This window comes from Arachis stenosperma, chromosome 5 (genome assembly GCF_014773155.1).
Source record: "Arachis stenosperma cultivar V10309 chromosome 5, arast.V10309.gnm1.PFL2, whole genome shotgun sequence".
Lineage (NCBI taxonomy): Eukaryota > Viridiplantae > Streptophyta > Magnoliopsida > Fabales > Fabaceae > Arachis > Arachis stenosperma.
The window spans coordinates 39081677-39099263 of record NC_080381.1 but is presented as its reverse complement, the minus strand read 5'-3'; the positions used below and the strand labels follow the sequence as shown (position 1 = coordinate 39099263).

General features: G+C 36.4%; 2 protein-coding genes across 3 annotated transcripts; one reads left to right on the top strand and one right to left on the bottom strand.

Moving 5' to 3' along the window:
* Window positions 1-6022: 6022 nt before the first annotated feature.
* On the top strand, window positions 6023-12019 carry LOC130980149 (uncharacterized). Of its 2 annotated transcripts, none has more exons than XR_009086886.1 (13): window positions 6023-6491; window positions 6584-6682; window positions 7219-7320; window positions 7918-8061; window positions 8576-8670; window positions 8752-8881; window positions 8965-9069; window positions 9931-10037; window positions 10126-10221; window positions 11072-11161; window positions 11252-11336; window positions 11408-11472; window positions 11592-11676. XR_009086886.1 is itself a non-coding variant. In XM_057903794.1 (13 exons), the coding sequence occupies exons 1-13, from the start codon at window positions 6243-6245 to the stop codon at window positions 11676-11678; spliced, it is 1410 nt and encodes a 469-aa protein (XP_057759777.1). In that variant the 5' UTR covers window positions 6024-6242; the 3' UTR covers window positions 11679-12019. The 2 variants fall into 2 exon arrangements, 1 of the variants encoding a protein (XP_057759777.1); XM_057903794.1 differs by having other exon boundaries at window positions 6024-6491; window positions 10126-10177; window positions 11592-12019.
* A 608-nt stretch (window positions 12020-12627) lies between these two features.
* LOC130980148 (LEAF RUST 10 DISEASE-RESISTANCE LOCUS RECEPTOR-LIKE PROTEIN KINASE-like 1.5) lies at window positions 12628-15316 on the bottom strand. Its single transcript, XM_057903793.1, has 2 exons — window positions 13765-15316; window positions 12628-13685 (listed from the first exon to the last, which is right to left on the bottom strand). Exons 1-2 carry the CDS (start codon window positions 15037-15039, stop codon window positions 13077-13079), a joined length of 1884 nt encoding a protein of 627 aa, XP_057759776.1. The 5' UTR covers window positions 15040-15316; the 3' UTR covers window positions 12628-13076.
* Between the last annotated feature and the right edge of the window lie 2271 nt (window positions 15317-17587).

Below are 17587 nucleotides of genomic sequence, written 5' to 3'. Positions count from 1 at the left end.
AAATCTGCACCACTTATATATGCTGGGCTCGGGCCCATCTTGGGCCCAATACACATATGTGGTCCGTTTGACCTAACTTTGGATCAAAACCTTTTAGGATTAGCGTTTTAATGTGCATTTTAATTATTTTTACCATTTCAATTACCTATTTTAACTTTTAAATCTTTCTTACTAAAATATAATTTTCTCAGCTGCAGTACCAGATAAATCTCAGCCGGTACTACCGGTCAAATTTTTGTTTTGCGTTTTTATGTAGATAACTATATTTTCCGACTTAGAAAAATTCACTGAGTCCAAATATCATATTTAAATTGTGAAATTTCAATTGCTAAATTTTCTAACTATTTTCTCCCATATTCAATTAATTACTTAATTAATTACGATTTGACCGAATTTTACATATATGAATTCCTCATGTTATATATATATACTATATGTGATTATTGTTATTATGATGTTATTTAATTGTATATTTTCTATTGACATAGTTTGTGCAGGCCTCATACAGCTAACATAATCTCATACTTGACTTCGTGCTACATGATATCCATGAGGATGCATGCATGTGCGTGGGTAGCACCATCTCCACTCAATTTCTTTGAGCACATAAAGTGGTGCTCAACTATCCAGGTTAAGAGACAATTTGAGAGACAACAAGACAACCCAGCAAAGAAGAAAGAAGAGGAGAGAAAATAAGACACTCAAAGACATTACAGTCACAGATCCTCTTTACATAGAAAAAAAATTCACAAATCGTTACTTACGTTTACAAATTTTAAAAAATTTGGAATTGTGCAAAATGAAATTAGTAGTGCCGATTTCATTTTGTCAAAGATTTCACTCACAAATCGGCAGTGTCAATTTCATAGTAAAAAAATTTTGTCCTGCCTTAAATCGCTACCCACATTTTCGGAATATTTTTGTCACTATTTAAATTCATTAGTGACGATTTGTTGTGAGAGTAATTAACTCCATATCAATATATTACACCAAATTTATATAATATCAATGTAATATGTAATATTTTGAATTTTTAAAATTAAATAATTAATTATTTATGAGTCATTATATTTGTTGAGATTTTATTTTTAAAAAAATTATTTTTTCTAAAAATAATTAAATAGAATTTTATAATTATTTTAAAGTTTAATTTAATTATTATTTATTTTATTAGTTTAAATTATTTATTAAAAATTATTTTGATAGACAAAAATTAAATTGATTATTATTATTATTATTATTATTATTATTATTATTATTATTATTATTATTATTATTATTATTATTATTATTATTATTATTATTATTATTATTATTATTATTATTATTATCTACTACTTCCTCTTTGGCCGAAGCCTCTAGGAAGCAAAAGAAAGAAAATTGAAAACGTGGAAACCTCCATGGAACCGTGACCTTCAAGTTTCGATTTCTTGAGATCTGTAACTATAATAAAAAATCTAATCCGATAAAAGTGTTCATATCTTTTTTCTCTATACGTTGGCATCACTTTTGTTCGGTGGAAGCTGATGGTGACGTAGCTCCCCTTCTCCTTGAATTCGGCCGATTGGAGTTCTAGGAGGCATAGACGATTTCTGACGTTTTCTTCTTCGGCAGCTCGATCAGAAAGTTTTTCCAGAGTTTCGAGTATTTTGATTTCATACGGAAGTAGGATTTGGTAATTTTATAAGAATTAAATATGAATTTTATAAGTGAATGTTGGTTTGATTGATTATTAGTTGAGTTTGATTAAATTTTATGTTGAAATTTTGTTGAATTATTTTGGTTGTTTGTGAATTGTGGTTCGACCATAGAGAACAGCCCAGCTGGGGTTATTTTGATGACTTTAGGGTTGTTATGAATGAGAACTTGATTAAAATTGATGAGGTTTGATGGCCAAAATTGATGAGGCTTGATGGTCGAGAGATTAAATGAAAAGCGGCGAAAAATCGATAATAGTAAAGCTTAAAAACAGACTTAAAACTCAAGCTAAAAACTTGAAAAATTTTGGAAATAGGGTTCAGTCATTTGGTAAAGTTATAATTAGGAAAATAAAATTTATATTTGAGATTGAAATAGTAATTTAATAAAAATTGAAGTTAGTTTTGTAATTATATACGTTTTGGGGTACTTTGGGTAATAATTAAGAAGTTCAGGAGTAAAATTAGTATTTTAAAAAAGATACAAGATTATTTTGGTAATTATACTATATGTAAGAGTATTTTAATAAATTATAAAATATGTTGGAGTAAAAATATAAATATTTTAAAAAGTTTAAAGATTCAGAATAATTTATAAAAGCTTAATAATAAAGCTTAAGTTATAAGTTTTGAGTAATAAAAAAATCATTATTATTTTATTAATTTATTAAGATTATTATCAAAGTATTTTTGAAATATATTATACATTAGTAATTTGTACTATAACAGAATAAAAGAGTTAAACAGTAACCTACTTAAAAGCTGTAGAAAGATGAACCTAAGTTAAGAATCTTATGATTTACTCTTCATAAAACTTCTAGGGAGAGATGAGAGAAGAGTGTGAAGATGATTTCTGGTATTAAAACAAGAAAAATAAAAGAAGGAGAAAAGAAAAGATTAAAAGAATCTAAAGAACCTTTGCCATAGGAGAGCAAAGAGCATGAATAAAAAAATGAAAGAAAGAACGAAATGAAAAGAAGATAAGTAGAAGTATTGTTTGGCATTGAGAACGAGCTGAGATGATTGTGTACCTATTAGAAACGAGCAGAGATATGGTGGTGAGTCCACCGAAATTTGCTTCCAGAGATATATCGACCAATCCAGGGGATGGTCACACCTGTAAGACAGAGGTTGCTTACAGAGGTTATGTTTGTATACATCGACTCAAGAGAGTCGCACCTGTAAGACAGAGGTTGCTTACAGAGGTTATGGCACTGAAAACTAAACTCAAACAAAGGTTGCTGAGTTACGTGAAAGTATATCAAAACTGACAGATGAGCTCATTACCTGCACTAGGGATAGACATGCATCATACTTGTTTGCGCATAGTTGTTTGTGGGTGTATTGTTTTCTATGATTTTGGGTGTGCTAAATGACTGTTTGAATTCTGTGTTTTATAATTGTTGAAATGGATTATAATTTGTTGACTGTTATTGCTGACCAAGTATATATAAAATAAACTTAATTTCTAACCCTGATCCTACTAAGAACTCTCCGGTTCTTACCCCCTATTTCCACCACTTCCAACTACAGGTGCAAGGGATTAGTGCGGAGCTACAGGAGCTTAGAAGACTTTGTTTTTGAGTTGAGTTGTTAGATTTTATTTTTTCCTCGTCGTTTATTGTTTTCGTTTTTAGAGGGGTAGGACTTGTATTTGAGGATCTTTGAATAAGTCTACGTACATAAAGCTATGTGAATATATACTTTTGTGGTTAAGTGATTTAAAATAAAGTCTCCTTTCGATTTCTTAATCAAAATTTCGGTTCGTATTCGCGAAAGCTCAATATCAAATAAAGAACGTATAGAATAGAAAGGTTTAGAGGTACGCGATGCCTAAGCTTTTAGTACGATCATGAGGTGCTAAAAGTTAGGGTGTTACATAATACATGTTTAACTTTATAATATCCAAAAAATCTAGTCTTAAATGTTTTCACAATCAACTTCTTGTCAAAATTATTTTACTAATTTTATCCACATTTTTATAATTAATAGGAGATGAAGTGTTTCTCAATTTGTATTGGTTTGTGTGTTAGTGAGACGTCAGTGAGTTATTTATGCAGATCAAAGCAAGAAATTCTGAAGTGATGTAAATCGGACCTTATCTTCCGTGCTAAAGATAGAGTAAAGTCCCAACCTAGTTTCTGTCTATTTTATCGAAGGACAAGTCGATCCTTATAAAAAAAGTGGTACACCTCGATCCTTGTCCCCGATAGCCATGAGACATGGCGGTCTTTCCATCATCTCCAATGTCAAAACCTAATGATAATGTGTATATGAGTTGTCTGTTAAATGCTACGGTGGCAAGTCAAAGATGGAGAGGGATTGAGTCATCCATATTAAAAAGTTCAAAATGTTACCGTTTTGTAACTAGAAAAATAGTTTGTTGAGTTTCTTCCTATATAACCCCCAATTCCTAACCTATATTTACAGGAAGCCCTAGAATCTTTTCCTCTTCTCCCTCCAAAAGGTGAATCTGTGATAGTGTACGTGATTGCATTACTAAGTGGACCTTTGACAATGCTACTGACAAAATGCGAGGAGCGAGAACTGGCAGTCCAAAGAATTTAACTCCAAAAAACAATGTTTCAACAGAGACAATTGTAGTAGTACATTCTGGCACTGCCTCAAGGATCTTAAAGTTCATCCCCACTCCAGAAATGTGGCCACTTAATCAAAATTGAACAATAATAAAAGAATAGTTTTCTGTGTTTAGGGTTGGCTCAGTTAGGAATTGGAGTCTTTGTGATTTTTACTTTGGAGTTTAGTATAGATAAGTATGTTTTGAATAAACTTAGCTTCATCTTTATTGTTTTGTTAAGACCCTTTTGTAATATCTTCTACTGTTAAGGTTGTTTTATTTGGCATAACTATGACCTTATTTTATTTTGGAACAGTTGGAATGATATATCATTCTATATCTATATGTCATAAGAGCTGATTTGCTTAATATATAAATTGCTACTTTATAGTATTTTAGTATCTCTATTGCTTCTATATTACGATTTTATAGTTTGGTCATTGTATATATTAGTTATACCATGTGAAGCAGCTAAATAATTAAACACAGCCATGTGTCAAACTATAAAAATTCATCTTCATTTATGCACAAAATATGTTTCTTATTTTATACTTCTACAACCATGATGATATTGCTATAAAATAAATCATCGAACTATTGCTCCTTCCCACTCAAAAGCCTTTAGGAGGTTGCAATAACTACTCTTACAACAAATGCTATAACAATACATCTAACACACTGTACCTAATTTAAATCTTATTCACCCTAGATTTATATAACTTAACTTCTAATCCAGCTAATCTTTTCTCAAATTCCTTCGCTTTGTCATGAACACCATGAGAATGGCCTTTAAAATGATTTTTATTCTGCTTCAACCCACCAAAATGAAGATTCTTGCTAGCGTCCTCATTAAAGGACGAAACATACTCATTAAGCGATGCAAAATACTTGCAATGAGGTGCTGAAGTCTGCAAGATGGGAAAAAAGATTTTAAACCTTCAATCGGAATCTAGATGAACGAAAAAAAAGGATAAATTATCTTAAAGTATGGGCAACCAAAGAACAACCTAATCGGGTTTAACTCCATTCCTGACATGAAGAGAACGGCATAAGTATCGCAGTTACATTTTGGAATAACCCACTTCTTCTTCCTCGATCCCAAACTTGCGCTAGAATTCAGACTCCAACTTTCAGAGTCGGTTGCATCTCTTCCACTTTGCCGTTTAGAGAGTGACAAACGCTCACCACTCTCAGCCATGGTTTTCTAGGGTTCACATACTAGTATCAAGAAAAGAGTAAGAGACTTCAAGTCTTGAGTATCATATCATATAACTCCAGATTCTTTGCAAAACGGCAACGTTTTAGTTCCCCAAAAAATGAACAAATCAATTCCTGTCCAATTTTCCAATGTCCAGCATGGTATTTAATAGCCACATCATCATCATTAAATGACACGTAAATAGATTCTGTTAGGTTTTGACGTTGAAAATGACGGAAGGACCGTCATGTTTCACACTATTAGGGACAAGAACCGAGGCGCATCACTTCTTTTACAAGGATCGACTTGTTATTAGTGAAATAGACAGAAACTGGATTTAGACTCTATTCTTAAAAATATAACAAGTAAATAAGGTGAGGTTTTTCTTTTGTATTATTACCCCAAAAAAAGTGATTTTTTTTTTTAGAAAATATCTTTTTATTGATTTAAAAAAAAGTCCTAATTAGCTGCTAATTTTTCATTTAAAAATATTAAATGACTTTTGTTTTTTCTTTTAGACACATTTAAATCACCACGAACCAAATCAAATAGTACCTAGTTCAATTCTCATTTTCATTTTACCAAATTTTCTGATTTCATATAAATGTTTACATTGATTCCTGAATCTTGAGGTGAAGTATGAAAGTCCACGCACGAGAATTGCTTGCTTCGTGTCGTTGTGAGAGTGATGCTCGTGTTCCCTGATTAAACTCCAAATTCTTCACATATCAGATTAGATTTCGAAAGCGAGTGAGTGGAAGAAACATACATGGAAGGAGACGGTCTGAAATTGGTCAGATGGGGTTACGAGGTTCGAACTTCATCTGAGCCCTGCATCTCCGCCATCAACTCCTACTACCATCAGGTGATGAGCTATGGCAGAGATAGGTGTGTGATTCTTGATGCGCTGGACCATGATAACAACTGTGTCCTGGCTAACATCTTAGCCGCTCATTTCCTTCTATCCGTTGACCCTTTTCGAGCTTCCTCTTGTCTTCTCTCCGCCAAATTGCACCTTGTAAGTTGTAATCTCTCTTCTCCTTCTTTTTCTTCAATTCCTTTCTTTTTTATTTATCTCAATAGATGGAATTGGAATTCTGCTTGTGGCAGGAAAATGCTACATTCTATGAGAAACTAGTTTTTGAATGCATTAATTACTTGATATCTGAAGAGAGAGATGATGATGTGGCTCTTCAACTGCATTCTAAGGTAACACTTAGGTTCCCTTGAATTAGTTACTTGCTACTTATTTATGTATTACATCTAATATCAGGTATTTGTGAGATTCATTAAATGAATTTTATTCTTCGCTCCAAAAATTGGATCATATAGAATCTAGGTTTTCATACAATCCTTTGGTTCATGCTATGGAATTGTGGATGCAATGTCAAAAATAGGAACTACATTTGATACATAAGAGGTTAACACTGCTGATTATTTTGGTGACAACTGTGTGACCTGCATAGTGAGTATAGGAAAGGATGCAAACCACAAACTAATCTGAGAAGGGATTAGGCTAAGGTGAAAATAAATAGATGATTAGCTTTTAAAAGTTTTGGTATTGAAGCAGGATGCTTGGTATTTGGCTATTGCTAAAATTCTCTCCCTAAAATGGGCAATAGGGAGCATAATGCATGTTGCATATTGAATGCCTTAGTTGTTTTTGCCACTCGAATTACTTTCTCTGCTTTGAGATTCATCTGTATAGCTATTCAACTGATTAATGCAACCTTTTTTTTTTGAAGGTTCTAAAAGAGTTTCCAAAGGATCTAGTTACACTAAAGAGAGCACAAATCTTGTGCTTCTATATGGGTCGGCCTGATCTGTCTTTCTCACTTGTTAATCAGGTTCCTTTCATATCAGATAATATTTCTGTTAATATCTGCTATGATGTACAAACAGATCTTTTCTTTGCCATAGAAAGATACTGTTTTGTTTGTAATACACTTTTGTCTTCTAGATTATTTGCAAAAATCCAACCAAAAAAAAAAAATTATTTGCAGAAAGTTGAAAAATTTAAAAGTTAATGTAAGATTTTTTTGCTTAAATATTAAATGTATATAATGGAGGACTAAAATGATGTAACTATAATAACCATTAAATTGCAGTGCAGAAAAGTATAGTGTTACACAACATGATTTCCATATTTTTGCTTTCTATATTGAAATTGCTGTAAGATGAGAGTTTTTAAATTTGAGAAATATTTTGCCACCTATATTCAAATACCACTTGGAAGTGGGAATTTAGAATCAGCACAAATGCCTCAATCAAAATATTAAAAAGATGCCTCATTTAACTTCTATTTTTTATTCATCATCAATATGTTATCCAAACTTCAGTGTTATACCAGACATAAGGATTGGGAACATTGTATTCTTCTCATCTGAATTTTACTCTTATTATTGTCTATTGAAGGAATGCTTGAGTAGCTTATTATTTTACAGGTTCTGCCCCAAAATGAAGGAGAAAACTACTTATATGGCATGCTTGCTTTTCCTTTATTGGAGCTTGGAAAAATGAGAGATGCTGAGGAAGCTGCAAAAAGGGGACTCAACATCAATGAGGAAGACAGCTGGTCACAGCATGCTGTAGGTCAACGTATTTATTAAATGTTGGAATATGCATTGCAACTAATATTACTACATAATAATATCTTTTGAGAATACTGCATAATACAAAAGATGATAACTCATCCTCACAAAGATATGAAAGTAACAATTAAGTTCTTTTAGGAGCCAATCCCTTGGTATATCATGTAAGGGAACAGCATCAAACAAATCATGTGCTCTTTCAAGTTGTCTAGTTAATCATTGAGATTTTGGATTTGTCTCCATCCATCTTCCATCCATCTAGGGTAATGTCTCAGAAATCCCCATCCCCCCACCCAGCAATATATTTGATGAGTCAAATAAATGAAAGCAGCAACAAAATTTTAGAGAAAGGTCAATCAATTACCCTGGATTGGGGAGTTTTATCAACTTCCAGTTTCAGACTCAGACAATAATATTTATTAATATATGTTGCAGTCAGAAATATGTTTTAACAAGTACTTTTTCATAAATTATGGGGTAAGTAGTAAAATACTTGAATTCTGTTGTGTAGCTTTGCCATGTTCTTCAATACGAGTGCCGTTTTAAAGAAGCTGTGAACTTCATGGAAAAATGTTCACCATCATGGAGTTCTCTTTCATCTTTTATGTAAGAATTTGATTTGATTCATTTTGACAAAGGCTTTATCTCCCATATTGTTACTCATATAAAGAATCACCACTCTTCCAGGTTAACCCACAATTGGTGGCATGTAGCCCTTTGTTACTTAGAAGGTAGTGCACCAAACCAAAGAGTGCTTGAAGTATATGACAATCATATATGGAAGGAGTTAGACAAAACTGATGCCCATGGCGCAGAGGTATGTGATTTTTTTCTGCTTATAACTATTAAATGCATCTCATTTTCTTTCTGTTGATGTGGATTTTAATTGTTTGATCATAGGTTTACTTGAATGCCGTGGGTTTGCTTTTGCGGTTGTATGTACGAGGTGAATCAGATCTCACTGATAATCGTCTCAAGGTGCTTGCTGAATGCCTAACCGATCAAGTAAGTGCATATTATATGAGTGAAGGAATTGGAATTACGATGCGTATGATGTAATGATGTGCAACTGGAAATGATAATCTATGTTAGATGTTCTGGTTCTGATATAGTTTCTGTATAAGCTTCATGCTACGATTCACATACTTCACAATTCAAACAAGTCACTGTGTCCGTGTTGTTGATGTGTAGTGTTGGATACTTTGTAGATCTTTTAGGTACTTCTAGTAATAGTTTAGTATTTTTCATACTGATTTTTCAGACCTTCCGTTAATAAATGAGTAGATGTTACATAATAATCAATCAAATAATTATAGTTTATTGTGTTTATTAATTTATATTAATCCTAGGATAACCAACTTGGGTTGATAGAGTAGTTAGCTCACTTGTCCGCTTAAGCAAGTGTCGAGAGTTCGAATCCCGCCTTATATATGCAACAACCAATTGGCAGTGACAAATTCTTAAATGGAGCTCAGATTCGCGACTGATTAGTTATTGGCCTTCTGAGTTGGGAGATACCATGAGAAATAAAAAAAAATATTAATCCTAAGATTAGTATTCCTCTCTTTTGGTTAAAATTTGGTGTTTCATGTCAACTACTTTACCAATTTTTTGTTATAATAAAGTTGCATCATATCTTGTAATTTCTGCACATTGATGTAAAGGTGATCATGTCCTATTATGTTGCCATCTCGTATTAGTATTCCTGTAATTGTGTTGCATTGTGTCGATATTATATTAATATTTGTGCTTCATAGGCTTCGAATATCATGTTAGAGAAATTTTATTCTTCCATTTAAGGTAATCAATTGGAAATCTTTTGTTGAGCAATTTACGTATTTATGGCTTTATGCTAAATCTTTTCAGGCAAACTGGTATCTAGAGTGGCACCTTGATGTATTGACAGTGTGGGCTTTGGCAAAATCTGGAAAATTTTCTGAAGCAGCAGATCTCCTTAAGGGTTTGAAAGAAAGGTGGAAATGTTTTATTTTTCCCAAAAAATATTTGAGACACTACAATAGGATATGAGATAAAAATGGCATGTTTTCTTCTTATTGTTAGGGTTTCAAGGATGAATATAAAGAAACAACAATCAATGCAGAGAGCAATGAGGGTATGCTCCGGTTGCTGCTTCCATGAATTATCAAAATCTATATAGTATGCCCCGTTCACAGCTCATTTTTTTTTTCTTATCCCTTTTTAGGTGTGGGGTTATCAGCCCTTCAGCTCACATTTATATTTTTCCTTGAACAATTAGTTGGGTACTGTTGAGAAAGTTCTAGGAGCACATTTAATGCATGCTCCAAAACATATACAACCCCTCATTTTTATTTAAAATACTTTAAAAAGTTAAACCCTGTGTTTTACTAATAAACTGTCTACTTTTAAATGTTCACTTGAATTAAGAAAAATAATTGAAATGTATTGGTGTTAAAAACTAATTTAGAAAATTATCCGGAATCCTCTTAACTATAATTATTTTACCCACTTATTTCTTTCGTTCATTTCTTAAGGGGTATAACTAGAAAAATACAATTAATTTGCTATGCCTATGTGGACAATTTTTTTGTGGAAAAATAAAATTTTAAGTGGACAGTTAATTAAAAGCAGGGTAAGTACTATATAAAAAATTATAAATAAGCGGTGTAAATGTTTTGAAGTACTCATTAGATATGGCTCTAAGAGCATATAAATATTACCTATACTTTGATTGTAATTCTTTGGTTCTCAATTACTCTAAAAATGAGAAGAGTTAATGATTGTTGGATTTGAATTTCTAATAAGCCCATGTATAGCTTTGTCCTGCTTTGATGACTTTTGTGAGTAATAGAAAAGTTAAGTGCAGCAGTTTTAACTATTTACATCTCCACATATTTGATTGATTGTTTACAAAGCATTACAAAATTGATATGTATGTGGCTAAAACACCTACATAAACTGCAAAATTTGTTAACGCCATTGTTTGCTTATGATAATTTTTCTCTCCATTTCTCTTTGTTTAACTTAGCTTGCAGAAGCAGTTTATGCGTATGGAACAGGTAATGACAAACATGGAGTGGAATTACTAGGTCCAGATTTTGATGCCATGGATTATAAGGTTGTACAGATCAAACCTCTATCTGAATAGTGGCTTTCCCTTTTGCTTATTGTGAAATTATTGATAACAAATGCACTTATACCTGTGAAGATAATTGGGGCATCTGATGAACAAGTTGATGTATTCAATGATGTTTGGTTTAGCATGTTGCTGAATGCTGAAGAAGCAATGAAGGGTAAACATCTGAAGCTTCTCGAATTGTTCAAAAACATCAGCTATTCTAACTCCAATCTTATTTTAACACAGCCATTGAAGCAATCGAAAAGCAAATCAAGAAGAGGGAAGGCATCCCCTTATATTGGCGAATGCTGGCATGTCTAACCCTTGTCCATGATCCTTTTTGTTCGTGGTTCTTGAGAACAGTGCATACAACATCTTCTCTTACAGAATTCTTAAACTGCTGCTATTGTTTTCTGTTTCGTTTATTCAGGAGAGAGCGTACAAACTCGCAAACAGGCCAGAAGCTGAACATGCAAAGGCGAAGGCCAAGGCATTGGAGGAATCTTATTTCAACTAAAGGAACAAGAAACAATTATATCGTATACGTTTCTTGCACAAATGCTACAAGTTGTTTTGTAGCTTGTAGTGGTAACCAAGTATGTAAAATAAGGCAATGTGTTAGATCCATCAGATTAAACTTGGTGTATCATGTCGAAGTGATTTAATGGTATAAATTTACATGATGCATTATCATATATCATACACCAAATTTATACCACTAGATTACCTTATAGGCATGATACGCCAAGTTGTGTATCATAACTGTATCATAACATTCTCTATGAAATAAATGTAAAGGGATACAGGCTTGCGGTGGGGTTTGATCCCCACCAATGCGAAATTTCCCCTTCAATTGCATCTTAATGTTCCGCAAGGCCAGGCTGCATTAAAATAAGTAAATAAATGAATGTAACTAATCATGGATGAATTACTTTAGCTTCTTACTTTCTTCGGGCGCTTTCAATAAATGCGTTTGCTTTAGACTATCTCTGCGAATTTGGATGCTACTTTGGTGGCTCGTGCCATTTCACATTGACTTTGCTTGACAAAGTTGGAGGGGATAACTACAAAAAATGAAACAAACAAAAACAGGCACAGAGAGAACGAAGGTGGGAGTTCAACTGTCTAATTTCTAGTGAGGAATTGAAACCGCTAATCACGGAAAAAGATTAAAACAAGTCCATTTTCGTTGACGTCAAAAGCTTGGAAACAAGACTTTTAAAGCTTTTAACTGCGACCCACCAATATAGAAACTCCACCTCAATGGCAATGTCTTCTCTAAGTGTTACGAGTTCGGAGTTCCCACAGCAACAACCTAAAACCTTAAAGGGAAAAAAATGCTGTTTGCAAAATTAACCTACTTGTCAATATCCTACCAGTCTTTATCAACAGAAAAGTATAACCTTCCCTAAAGATAACCAAGATTATAAGTAATTCGCATAAGAACACAAAAATTATCCTATAAATATAGTTCATTACTTCATTCAAGAAAGAAACGAAGATTGATCTACAAGTATTTCAAGAGTTATACATTAGTACAAGCTAATGAGTATATTTACCATGAATATAAGCCTAAGAAGTGAATGTGTGCCACTCGTTCTTCAGTCCAATAACTCCAACAACCTTTACCAAGTTTAAATCTTAAATCCCCAAACCAAAACCCTAGCCGTACCCGTACGGCGTCATTCTGACATTTCCCCCCATATGTTACCACTTACCACAAGCAATGGAAGCGTCATATTAAACAAGGTCAAACAAGACCCTCGTGCGTGTGACTTAGGAGTCCAACTATGACGTGGCAACAACTAAAATTAATAATTTAATAATGTTCATATCATCATAGCCATTCAAAAACGGTCACCTTCCAACAAAAGAGTCAAAGCTTCCACATGTGCCCACAACCACAAGTCCCCACTCACTCCCTTGCCACGTCAGCACGGCCTCTCACCCTTCTTAGCTCCTGCACAACCTCCTTCGAATCGGGCCGGTCATCCTTCTCCGCCGCCACGCATCGGAACGCCAGCTCCGCCACGGCCGCAACAGCGTCACCCACGGCCTTCTTATCCGCCGCAAGAACGGGGTCCACCACCTCGTCAAGCTGTCCCATCTGGATCCTCGAAACCACCATGTCTGCTAGCGCCATCTCTCTCTTGTCCCTCTTTGCATCCACGGCCCTCAGCCCCGAAATCAGTTCAAGAAGCACAACGCCAAAACTGTACACGTCACTCTTCTCGGTTAACCGGAATGACCGGTGGTAGTCCGGGTCCAAATACCCTGGCGTACCTTGCGGCCCCGTCCACACGCACCCGTTGTTCCCGGTCGTTGTCGTTGAGCCAGCCGACGACGCCGTTTTATCTTGCAACACCAGAAGCCTCGAGAGACCAAAGTCACCGACCTTCACCCTCATATCCTTCTCCACAAAGATATTGGAAGTAGTTATATCCCTATGAACCACCGGCGGCATCACCGCAAAGTGAAGGTACTCCATTGCCATTGCAATTTGCAGCGCCATCTCCAACCTTACCTGTAACACAAAATCCAGGTCATAACGCATAGAAATTTCTTATGCTGCAATTATAACGCGAAATCTCATCTTATATTACCTGCCATTTTAGATGTAGTTTTCTGTTATTACGGCCATGGAGATGGTCGGCGAGGGTGCCGTTAGGGACGTAGTCGTAGACCAGAAGCAACCCTTTTGGGTCACTGCAGTAGCCATGGAGCTTCACGAGGTTGGGGTGGTTTATGCTAGAGAGGATGAGGATCTCGTTGCAGAAGGACTTGGAGGAGAACGCTTTTCCGGCAGCAGCGTTGTGGTGTTGGTGGAGATGTTTCACGGCGACGAATCTCCCGTCGCGGAGTTGGCCGAGGTAGACGGAGCCGAACCCGCCGTCGCCGATCTTGCGCTTGGGGTCAAATCCATTCGTGGAGGACTCAAGCTCCTCGTAGGTGAATACCGGAGGGAGGAGGCTGCGGTTGTTGCGGAGGAACACGGCGGTTGGATCTTCCTCTGAGAATGGCTGTTTCCACGCACCAGCATTCCTCTTGATAAACGCAACAATTGACACAACGATTAACAGTGTGGTCAACGCAACAGCGAGGGTCAACACAGCGGTTCTGTTGGCCTTGATGAACTTGCCCTTGGGGATCCACGGCGGCGAGATGGTGGACTCAGAATGGAAGCAGATGAAGTTCTTGTTGGGGTCGGAAGTATTGAATCCGCAGAAGCCTCGGCATTGTTTGCAGCTGGTGAAGTAAGGGTCTTGAGCTTGGTCCCATTGGAGTTCGATCCCGGAGAAAGATAGCATCTTGTCGAGATATCCTAAGGGGTCGGTTTGGCAGGTAGGTTCGGAGTCCGAAGCTGAGCGATGCATGGATCCGCAGTCAGGGAGGAGCAGGTTCGGGTTTTTGATGAGGTTGCATTGCCAAGAGCAGCGGTTACAGTTTGTTGGAGGGGAACATGGGTGGAGGAAGAATAGGCGGGCACATGAAGCGTCTAGGACTCTGAAAGGAGAGGCGGAGAGGTTAATGGGTTGGTTGGGAATGGAGAGGAAGTGGGTTGAAGGGCATGATGTATTGTTGTTGTGAGGGGAGAGGATAATGGAGGAAGTGTTGGGTTTGTAGGTGAGGATGGAGAAGGTTAGGTTGTTGATGGAGATGAAGGAGTGGGGGGTGGAGCAGCGGAGTTGGAAGGAAGGGTGACCGCAGCCTGGGGAAGAGGAGAATGGGAACGGTAAGGGTAGGGTGGAAGCGAATGGAGGGCATGGTGTTTTTGTGGATGAGCAAGCCGTGTGGGAAGTTGTTGGTGTGCAGAAGAAGCTGAAGAAGAAGAAAAGGTAGAAAACGGAAATGGAGGAGACATGGAGGTGGGGATTCATGAATGGTGAGATGAGATCTGGTTATGGCTATTGATGAGTGAAGGGAGGGAAGAGAGAAAGGGTAAAAAGAAAAGAATAGAATGAGACTTGAGACTTGAGACTTGACAGGGTCACGTGTAGCAGGGACGTAAAAATAAATATATTAGTCTATATCAAGCACAGGCCCCGGTAACACAACTTTTCAACTTTATTTTACTATCGATAAATTCAATTCAATTTAGTTACAATATACAGAAATTATTTTCGCTTTTTAATTTTATTACGGAGAAGATAATGGTATAGAATAGGGATACAGAGAAGTAGTATGTTTTATAGATGTATGATGTCAAGAAGTTACTAATCCTGCGAGTGGTTTCAGATAAATTAGACGGTCTGATTTTAAAAAAATATATAATAATCAATTTGGACCATTTGATTTAATTTTCGTTTTATTAAAAAAAAATTATATAAAATAGACGGTCCGATTTACTTTTTCTAAATTTTAAAATTTTTCCTTGTAAATCAGACCATTTGATTTGTCCATGATATTTTTTTTAAATATAACTCGTATGGTCCGACTTATCTATAGCACAAGTCAGAAAAGGTTGCTCCCATAAGTTGGTCTAGTACCACTATATCTTATAAGGCAGCACATCACACATATGCTTCCAATAATAAAAAAAAATGAGCCAATTATTTTACATATAGAAAAATAAACGGTGTTTTTGTTTAATATTAGTGTTTAGGGTGCTTTACAAGAATGTGGATGTGTTAGAATTACACTGACAACACGCAGCCTGCGTGATACCTTTAACAGATATTCATAGTAGCTTTAACAGAATTTTTCAGCAGAAATTCGCCACGTATCAAGCCATGTTTCAACACGTGTGGTGCGTGTTACTTTTGCAGAGATTATCCGCACATTTTTTAGACAACTTTAGCAGAAATTTTCATTAGAGTACTGAACACGTAGAAGCATCACAACAATACTTAGGCTGCGTGTTTCCACATGGCTGCTCCCAAGCAGCTTGCAGGTTGCACGTTGCCCGTGCAATGCAGGCTGCTCCAAGCCACGTGGCAGCCTTCCAACAGCACGCATGGTGTGTGTTGACTACTGCTTCTCGAGGCGTCTCCATACAGGAGACAACACATGCAACGAGAAGTGATGGGAGTAAATGCATGCGAGGTTGGTGAGTAAGGGGTAGGGGTTGGCCATGTATAAAAGGGTTGGGGTGCTGGGAATTTGTTATGTGTGAGTGTTTGCTGTGTGAGGAAGGGTTTTGCGGTGGAGTTTTGTAGCGAGGGTTGGGTTTGCTGGGTGTGTGTGTTTGCTGTTTTTGAGTGAGGCTTAGGTGGTAGAGTTTTGTTGTGTGTGAAGGTGGGTGGTAAAGGGTTTTGGAGAGTGCAAGGGTTAGGTTCAAATTGAAGGTAACTTTAGTACGTCTAATATGGTATCCGATTATACGTCTCCGAAAGATCATATTATCCCCCGCCACTTCCTGAACCACCACAGTCCAGCCATCACAGCCAGGGAAACCACTACAGCCATCACAGCCATTACGGACACCACAGCCACTACAGTCTGCCTCAGCACGAGAATGTGCATCTGGACTTTGAGTTTGCAGACTTTTTCGTATTCTCACCACAAGTTGAGCAGTATACAGATGATGCGATCATCCATCGTTTCCTTCAGGGTAGTGCTCCTCTTGAGGATGTATTTGATGCAGCGCCACCACAATATTCGTCGCAGTCACACCGGGCATCAGTGGACGGATCGGCTTGTTGAAGCCATCGTACCCCCACACCTGATAGTCGAGCGAGTGGTGCCATTGAACCGCATGTTGAGATTGATTACGGTCATATGAATCTGTGATGAGCGGATAATTTGTACGCTTTTTGGCATTATTTTTAGTATGTTTTTAGTAGATTTAGTTAGTTTTTAGTATATTTTTATTAGTTTTTAGTTAAAATTCACTTTTCTGGACTCTAATATGAGTTTGTGTGTTTTTCTGTGATTTCAGGTATTTTCTGGCTGAAATTGAGGGACCTGAGCAAAAATCTGATTCAGAGACTGAAATGGACTGCAGATGCTGTTGGATTCTGACCTCCCTGCACTCGAAGTGGATTTTCTGGAGCTACAAAAGCCCAATTGGCGCGCTCTCAACGGCGTTGGAAAGTAGACATTCTGGGCTTTCCAGCAATATATGATAGTCCATACTTTGCCCAAGATTTGATGGCCCAAACCGGCGTTCAAAGTCACCCTCAGAATTCCCAGCGTTAAACGCCGGAACTGGCACCAAAGTGGGAGTTAAACGCCCAAACTGGCACAAAAGCTGGCGTTTAACTCCAAGAAGAGTCTCTACACGAAAATGCTTCAATGCTCAGCCCAAGCACACACCAAGTGGGCCCGGAAGTGGATTTTTATGTCATTTATTCACCTTTGTAATTCTTAAGCTACTAGTTCCCTATAAATAGGATCTTTTACTATTGTATTTGGTATCTCTGGATCTTAGATCATCTTTTGATCATTTTGTATCTTTAGATCACTGGGGGGCTGGCCTCACGGCCA